This window comes from Pygoscelis adeliae, unplaced genomic scaffold (genome assembly GCF_000699105.1).
Source record: "Pygoscelis adeliae isolate BGI_AS28 unplaced genomic scaffold, ASM69910v1 Scaffold7, whole genome shotgun sequence".
NCBI lineage: Eukaryota > Metazoa > Chordata > Aves > Sphenisciformes > Spheniscidae > Pygoscelis > Pygoscelis adeliae.
In genome coordinates, this window is record NW_008825268.1 from 3,093,572 (window position 1) to 3,103,058 (window position 9,487).

The window sequence follows — 9,487 nt, forward strand, 5'->3', positions numbered from 1 at the left end:
GAAATTGGTAAAAGAAAGACTAGTAAAGTAAGTTAGATTTGGACCTGGTCCTATCCTTATTATCTGATTGACTTATCTGCTGAAAATCAAACGCATTAGTGTGAATAAAAAGAAAAAGAAGGAGGAAAAAAAATAAGAATTGAAGATATTAAAAGTACCTTGCTGCAATTGGGCACTGCACCATGCCTTGAAAGAAACATGTATTCCTTCAAGGAACCCATGCCTGCTGGGTGGTAAGGCTTTTGATAAAGCTAGTTCTATTATCTCTGGAAAATAACTAGCAAAATATTATTGAACTACTTTCACTCTTCAGCTCACCAGACCATTAACTTCACTGGGGAAGCTCTCACGGGTTACCCTGCTATAAATGAGAACACATCAAGAAAGGCAATCCACAGAATGAACTAACTAGGATTCTACGATGTAGAACATGTTGGCACCCTGAGCATCAATCTGTCATATTTTGACTGATAACTTCAGTAATGGAAAAACAAACTCACATGAGCTTCAGTAATGGAAAAACAAACTCACTAACCTAGCTTGTTTCGGTTGGAGAGCAATGTTGCGGTGCAGTGCAGCACATGTGGGAGCGCAGCTTGGACAAGTTCCCAGCGAGAAATGCTCTGGATAGCTTCAGAGAGAGCTGGAGAAAGGCCATGCAGCTTGTTCTCTACTAAAACTCTTTCAAAAGACTAAAAGTAAGAAAAAGAAAAACAGACGCTGTATAATTATTTCTGCACATACCTTCTAGTACATATAACATTCTCTTTTAAAAACCCGTAATCTGTAAGTTTTCATTATATAACTAAAGCACACCTTAGAATATTTTTCCTGAAAGACACAGACTGTAGCTAAAGCTCACCAGACATATGGACATACTTGGCTAAGAAATGAATGGGCTACTCAATATATTTCCTGTAATAAGAATTAAAGCAAGTATCGTGTATATTAGTAAGTGCCGACATCAAGACAGACTTACAGTTGTGCTGGGTATTAATCTGGCATGCCGGTAATCCTGTTGGAAGTCACAGGAGCTAATGAAGCCTGTATTTGTGGAGCTGAGAGCTGGATATTCTTCTCACACATACACACGCTCATTCAGTTTAGTGTAACATAAAGGGCAACCCATTAAAGGTATATGGGCCTTAGGGAATGTTTTCACACCCTGCCACAAAAAATAATCAGTGTACAAAATTTTTTGTCGAACCATGATGTAATGGTTTTGTGAACACTTAAAAGAGCTGATGGCTGCAAGTTCATTATTTCCACCTCAGCCAACACAAAATAAGACTATCTGCCTTTGAAATCCCTAAGGAAGTTCCTTATTGCTAGTTGCTCCAACCATTTCAATAAGTTCTTCCTCTGACCAGATACAAAGATCTCATTGTAGGTCAAAAAATAGTTACATTCCTTCACTGTAGTTCCTAAAGCGAAGAAATACATTACTGATAATGCATATCCTTGCCACACACCAGCTTAGCCTCCTGGCTACCTATTTGTTCACAAGCTGTTTCACCAATTTTATCAGGCTCTGGGCAAACAAGTAACTGTTGGCATTCATGACCTAACGGATGCTTCAAATGCCCTAACTCCAGATTCATAAAGCTTATCCTTCAACACTAGTCATACTGATTTTTCCTGTAAAATTGGAGGGGGGAGGTAATAAGAACAGACTTAATGACAAAGAAGAAAAGCAAAAAGGGCAGCAGTCGTAACCTAGCTCTCCTAAACAACCAGCCACTCCCAGGTGTGGCATACTAACCAGTGGCAACGTGCAGTCTTCTGCATACCCCAGCAGCTGCGCACATTTGTTCTCTCAGGTCGCAGCCACATCTGCCGGTGTGGGCAGACATGAGCTCCTCCATCGAGAGGCAGGATGCCCTGGTGCAAGCGTAGTGCCACACCATCGTGGGCTTATAGCATTCCCATAACAGCTCCGCTCTGGCCAGCATGGAGGCAGAGAAACACTGTACTTACAACCTAAGACAGAAACTCCCCAATAGCACCAGGCATAGACAAAGAGAAGGGGAGATGGACTGTATGATTTACACAGATGTATTTGGGGGGTATTCAGAACTGAGTATGCTTATATATACTAAGCCTGTAGCAACACAAATTGAACCTGAGGAAATACCGACAATCAACATCAGAGCTGCCAACAACCATAACTGTGTAGAAAGTCACACTGCCCACCTACTAGAAACCCCAGGTTCTAGTCAGAAAACTCAATAGACTTTCTTTATGGAGCAATGGCTGAAATTGGAGGGCATTAGTTGTAATATGTGGACAAAAATGCTGGCTTCCTGAGGATTAGTCAAAAATAATGTGCCATGGATTACGTTGTCAGCAATGTGTATTTCTTAGCATCAGGATCAGATAACATGTCTACCAGGGAAAGGATGCCCCAAATCACTCTTACAGCAATCTGCTGGGGGCCACATTGTCTACAAAGGGAAATGGTCTCCTGCTATTCATTCCTATCAGTTCAGGAATGGGGGAAACATGAAGGGATGGCCGATGCTTGGAAAGCCTTGGCAGGTGAGGGGGCGAAGTACTCGTTGGAAGGTCTCAGTATTCTGTTCCATTCAGGAACTACAAAGTCATTGAACCACAGTAGCAGTCAAGAGCACATTAGTATAAAGACAACAGAGGTCTAGAAGAACTATCCCAGACAAGGTTACCTAACAAAAAGGGAGAACAAAGCAGCAAAGTATCCCCAGAAGCAAGACAAGAGGTGCAGGTTTAATGCATGATTACAAAAAACACAAAGTCTGAAAGAGCCAGTGAAAGACATGAGATTTTATTTATTTTTGTCAAAAGGGGACAGGGTGCCACTCCTTATTTTTTGCTCCAGCCACACACTCCCACCTCTACCCATGCATCAGCTCTGGGGCTCACTGAAGCCTTCATTCAGCCAAGTCAAGCCTCTACACAAGCCAAAATGAAGCTCAGCATAGAGGTAAGTAGTTTCTATCAGGTTAGTGAGATGAATTAGCTCACTGAAAGGCCTGCCAAGCACCAATGCTGACCTAGGCTTATTGAAAGAAATTATCTTCTCACCTCTAGTAGAAAAGCCAAACCATAAGCTCACACTTCAGTACAGTGACAAAGCTATTCAGTTTACAGAGCAAGGGGAGGAAAAAAAATAATCACTGTGAGCAGCAACACTATTCTGAAGCGTGATGGAAGACACATTGCTGCTCTCTGCCTTTCCATTCAAGGTCTCATTCACGGGTACTTCAATGGCATCAGGGAGAAAGTCATCCAACAGCTGCCTTCTGGAAGCTCTGGCCCACATTCTGCATACTTCAGAAACTCAGGAGGAAGCCAAGAAGTCTGCAATTAGGTCTTTAAATTAGGCTTGTATTCACCTCAACATTTTGGGTTTCTGAGCAACATGAAGCTTTTCCTACATGGTTAGCCACAAGATTCCTCTGTTTTTTTCCTGGCCTGAGCAGAAAGCTAAATATATTTCTGTACCACAATGAAAGATTAGCTTCCAGAACAGCATATGTGATCACAAGCATCTGAGACAGAAGTACTGTATGTTTCCAGAAAAATGCTAACACAAAGGCTACTGTATGGAAACCACCAAGTGTCCCTGTGTGCTACGGGTACTGGCTGGTGCACAATTGCCACTGTGCATGTACTGTCAGCACGGAACCTGGCAGACATCAATCCCCACACTGATAACTGTCACAAGCAGCCCAACAAGAACATGCAGTTCTTTGGACAAGTGTTCCCATGGGATTTGCCTGGAGTTCTCGATAAAGCTCCAGCTCACAGCAGCTTCTGCCCACACCAGACGTTCAAGACGCAAGGCGCTGGGTTAGCATTTGCTCCTGTAGAGCCTCCCTTTTTGTCTGCTATGGCTCTACTCTAACTTTCAGGATGTGCTACAGAGAATATACAGAGATTAAGTTGAAAGACCTAATTTCACCCCACATGAACTAGGCAACTGCTACTACGGTTGAGAGGAGTTACATGCTTCAATAAGAAGGCTGAATGAGAATGTCTCAAGTAAGCTCCCTGTAAGTCAGGCAGAAGAGAGATATTGTCATGCTATGGGTATGTCTGTAGCTGCAGCCTCAGGGCTGCTGCTTGGCTAAGAAAAGTTGCCTACTTATAGCAGGCTTGTCTGTGCCTGCAACACCCCACGTGCCAAAGGAGGATAAAGAACATCTGCCAAGGTGGTAGTGAGGGAAGTCAGTGTTATGCCTTGGCTGGAGAAAGGGCAGCCCCTTTCAGCGGTGCTCTGTGTGTGTGTGTTCAGCTCCCTTGGGGCCACTTACACAAGCATTTTTCCTTTTACCCTGGTGATGCCATCTGTTTTCACAGGGAGTGGCGGTCAGTCTTGTCTGGCTGCCTTCCCACTGCTGCTGTTCTCCTTTTACCTTCTTCTCCACCAAGAACCAAAGGGACTGTCAAATACCTTGTGATCACGGTCAGCCTGTGTGTCACTTTGCTGCTGGAATGGGAACAGGTGGCTGCCTGAAGAAGCCTAGACAAGCAGAACAGGACAGAGCAGACTCTGGCTGGGCTTTGCCATGGTTTCCTATACAGCTTTCCTCGAGTCACGTGAACTGCCCCTGCTCTAAGCCCAGGGGAGCTGTACCTGCAGTGAACTGCATAAGGCAGCAAGGGTTCAGCCAGGCCTCTAGCCCCTACTAGACAGCCAGGACCTTGGGAAGCTCAGCACCCCCCTGTTCCAGATGAGCTGCAGGTTTCCTCCAGCGAAGTAGCCCTAGAGGATCTCACTTGAAAAAAAAAAAAAAGTAGTAAGCTAGGAGAGCGGGGCCCAGTGCTTAGCCTGGTGTATGTACAGAAGGACCCTGGCAGAGACAGAGAGAAACTATTAGTGCTTCTTAAACCAGACTTCTGTCCTCAGAGGGAACTTTATTGCCCTGTTCTTCCAAAGCTCAGGCTGCATCATGGTGGAAAGCAGAGACCATTGCTGAAGTCACTTCAGACTGACTGAAAAGAGCTTGAAGTGCAGGCAGACAGTATTGTCAGTTTGGGGAAGGTACTCTGAGTAGGGGACAGTTCCTAGAAAGATCTAAAACATTAATCTAGGAGTTCATGGCACAAGGGGTGGTAAGGCTCCATTGTTTACTAAACATAGTAATAGTGCAAACATTGACAAGCAATGAAACACAGATGCCAAGCATTTTATTTACAGAAAATTCCCACATTCAAAAACTCAGTTTTCTGCAACCATGTCCATTGGCTAGATAAAATAAAGGTGGCCTCTTTTTAAATTTTGTTCCATATCTATCCTTTAATCATTCATAACAACAAAACTTATTACTACATTTGCAAAAAAAAGTAAAAAAACAGAAAAGAGGTAAACTTTGAATTTGCAGGATCCTCCAGAAAACTTCTGGGTTCTTCCATGCCCAATGCATTCCAGAGTAAAAGAATTTAAAACATATCCTTGAGTCCCTTATCCTCACCCCAAAAAATGCATTACCTTTGTACAGCACTCACACACGTTCCTGTGAGGTCATTTACATCTTTGACTCATGCACATTAGGAATGACATTGTGTCAGGGCAGAAGAACTTTAGAATGGGGAGAAGGAAGAACATTAAATCCATACTGACGCACAAGTGCATTTAGACAGTGTAAGATAATGCGGGGGGTTTATCTTCAGATTAAAAGCTATTATTCATAGACCAATTGAAGTCAGTGTGATTGTTCAGGTAAGGAAAACAAGGCCATGAAAGAGCTAGGCTTTTTCTCAAGTATTAAAGTATAAAGCAAAGCTCAAAGAAGCAATGCAATCTGCTCTTGCAGACCAGATGCTGTACTCACTGAATCTAGGCCTCCAGCATCTGCTTCCTCAGTGCACAATATGCAGCAAATTCTACTACAGCAAGCTTAGAGCCAAGAATAATAATAGAATACTGCACAATGTTGTGTCATATGCATTGTCAGACAGTTAACAGCCTATAGACTTGCCCAGAACAATTTTGGCTGGAGAATTTTAAAAGGACAGATCATATAACAGGTGCACAGTATATTTAGGCACACTAGTCAGTACAGTGGTGTTAGATAGTCAGCTTGATGTTTCAAAAGACAAGCCAACTACCTGTCAAGTTTCTGGAACTCTCTCTCACCCATGCATGCAGTACTCTGCTACCCCACTGGGGTAGGTGTTGGTGTGGGCAGACATTCCTGTGCATTGGCAGGGACAGCAAACTGATGAGCAAAAGAAGGTGGCAGATGCAGCAGCTCAGGCTGTAACCCATCAGTTGCTCAAAACTAAGCCCTACCTTTGAAAGCTTTCTACCATAATTTAATGATTATGTTAAGAATTGGAGAAGAATCAAGTTCTCCTTCATCCAAGGGGTGGAAACGGATTGGATCTCCATGAAATGCATTTTTCCAGAGCTTCTTTTCCCTTGGCTGAAGCGTGTGATTTATTTTGTCTTGCAAAAATAAAGGGGGGGTGAGGGGGGGAGGGTTGGGGATTTGGGTTTTTTTGTTTGGTTGGGGTTTATTTTGGGTTTTTTGGGTTGGGGTTTTTTTTTACACTTAGTAAATTCTGATATGTGCTCATAGAAGAAAGGTGCCTGGGGGACATAGAGGAAGACCTGATGCCAACAGCAGAGCATGAAGCACAAGGAAGTCACAGACAAATAGGTACATCATGGAGAACGCACAGAGAAGGAAGCTCTGTCCCTCTACCCAACAGTAACAGACATTAGCTCACAGATGGGGCCACAGCCTCAGATTATAGGTGCTTCAAGGCATGGCTCCTGCATACTGCTGAGACCACTGGTAAAGGACATAAGGCAACAAGCTCCATTTTCTAGCCTCTGAACAACCAGGAACTGTCAATTGTATAAACCAGTGATGATGCTTTTTGCTCTATGTGCCAGAATTGCAGTACATTTTACTCACCAACACACTAAGCCAGCAGTCCTCTATCAGTATTTGGTATCTAGCAATAACCCTGAAAAATTTATGGATTTCTTAGAAGAAAATCAGTCAGCAGCAGCTGGGGCTTCTCCAGCTTAATATCTTGTGAGAAGGAAGGCAGAAAATTGCTACAGAGAGACCTAAGTACTTTAAACTATTAAGATACACGTCCAGACCAAGTTTTTCCAGTCTGTCAAGTTTGGCTGCAACTGCTTAATGTACTTTAAGTCATCCAAAGATCAGTAACAGTTCAAAGAATTCTGAAATTCCCTGGATACCCATCTTATTTGAACTTGCTGCATGCCTTCCCTTTCTCCTCCCTTTAGACAACAGATTGAGGTTTCATTCAAAATACAGTTAGAAATAAGAGTTATTAGTATCTGCATAATAACCTCTCTTTAAGACATGCTCCCTCTATTTTCCAGGAAAGGAGGTATTTTCGTCTTGCACAATGGTAAAAGTATTGTTTAAAGCCTGTTAGTAATGTTTGTATTTTCAATATTTTAAGTCTGAAAAAACTCCAGTAGTCGCAAACTGAAATTACATCAATCTCATCTGAAAGCACATACGCACATGATGAACTGCAAGTTCAGACCCAGATTGTCATAGCTGAGTCTGCCCATACCATTATTTACTTTATTTAATTACTAATTAGTTCAATTACTAATATCCAAATCAATATATTTTTGTTGTGTCTAGAGATGCATACGATATCCAAATTCTCTAGATGGGAAAAGGTTTCAAATCCTTCATGTGATAAAAGTACAAAATTAAGCTGAATGGACTAAATCCACTTCTGGCATAAGCTAAGAAGCTTGCTGATCAGCCACCATGGTCAGATCAAGTTGCATGAAAAGTTAGTTACTAATAAGAGTTGAAAAAGAGAAACATGTACATACCACACAGGAAGCTTCATATTGTTTCCCCAGTTTAGGTCTTAAAAATGCACTGAAGGAAGGGAGAAAAAGCATTAGAGACCCAGTACATCAAGTGTGGATTTTGCTTAGTTATTTTTAGGTTTTTTCTCATGTCAGAAGGTTGGCAAAAGGCTGAGAATCTATGTAAAAAGGAAGACATAAGGCCAAAACAATGTTCAGATACCTGTTGATGATATCTGACAAAACACTGTTACCTTTTCTAGAGACAGAAGTACCCACACTGATATGCCAAGAGATAGTTAATCCACCCTCAAGAAAAGTCCTGTTCCCCATGGATAAAATCTTCTATCAGACAGTTTTCAGCCATTTTACCTCACTGAAAGATTTTCAGTATATTCTGTTTAAAATGTGTTAAGTATTACTGAACTTTGCCTTGCCTCTATTTTAAGCCAGAGATCCCTTTGCCAGTTTTGTATTAAGTATTTTCCTCCACAACTGCTGATGTGGAAGGCTTGTGATGAAATGCAGGCCTGTACCCTGTAGGTAGAGAACACCCACCCTCTACTGTCATTCCCCTCCAGAATGGGATCAGAGTTAAATATTTAAAAAAAATTAATCAGGTTACTTTATTACAGCTTTTTTTTTTTTTTTTTGAGGACACTGAAACTGTGGAATAAAGGGATTTTGTGACTGAGGCCTTAAATTGGAGCCACAACCTTCAAACCTTCCAACCTTCCCCCACAGCCTCCGCAATGTTTTCAGTTTAGAATTATGTTAAGACAGGATTCACAAGGTACATAAAGTCCCAGCCATACATCCAGCTTGCCCCTCACACATCATTACTCTCCAGTCCAATGAAATAAGGTGAGACTTTGACATATCTGTTTGCATGCCGACCTCTCAAAGCATTGATTACACTTCCAGAACGGCTGCAAATACAGACACAAGCAAAGCTGCAAGTCTGGTGCAGCACTGAGGGGTGCTGCTTCTGGTACCAGAGCTCCAGGAGTCCTCTTAAAAGTGGGGGTTGGGGGGACAGAGGACAGGGAGGAGGGGAGAGGTGCGTAGACACACATACACATGGATGTTTTAAAGTCAAATGAAGAAGCTGCCTGGGACTGCCACTAGGTTAAGCTGCCTCCAGTCCTTCCCCCATCCCCGATACACACAGATTGCTCTTTATTGAGTGCAAAGAGAGCAGCTTGTTTCACGCCTTCATGTTGCAGCTGCAGTAACGGCTCCCCCCCCGCCACTGGGCAGCAGCTGGCTGGCCTGCCCCCCCTCCCCACTTCCACTGCCCTGTTGCAGCTGTATCCCAAGTACCCAGGGCTTGCTGCTCTTACCTGGTTTGCCTCCATAGGAAGGTCTGGATGGGCAGAGGGATGCCACGGCCGCTCTCCTGCTCCTGGCCCTCTGAGCTTTTCCTTTTCACCATGATGCTGATGACAGCTGCTGCCGTGAGCCAGTCTCAGCAGACGTACCAGCCGGGCTCTCCCATGGCTGCCTCTTTGCTCTCCGTAACTCTTTACCCTCTTGCCTTCACCCTCTGCAGCCCACCCCCTCCCTCCCCTCTAACACCTCCCTTCAGCTTTGCTGGTGCAAAATGGCTGCAGAAGGCAGGGAGGAAATTAGGGGAGCGAAGATGTCCGCGTCCCTCTGCTTCCTCCCTGCCTTCAGCATCTCCCT

At 43.4% G+C, this 9,487-nt stretch overlaps 1 protein-coding gene across 1 annotated transcript in view; it reads right to left on the reverse strand.

Annotated features, from left to right (window-relative positions):
• UNC80 (unc-80 homolog (C. elegans)) overlaps nucleotides 1-9,236 on the reverse strand; it is a 136,141-nt gene extending 126,905 nt beyond the window's left edge. Inside the window, 3 exon segments of the mRNA XM_009329652.1 lie at nucleotides 536-692; nucleotides 7,823-7,871; nucleotides 9,145-9,236. Of these exon segments, the coding sequence (XP_009327927.1) occupies nucleotides 536-692; nucleotides 7,823-7,871; nucleotides 9,145-9,236 (298 nt within the window).
• Nucleotides 9,237-9,487: the final 251 nt, after the last annotated feature.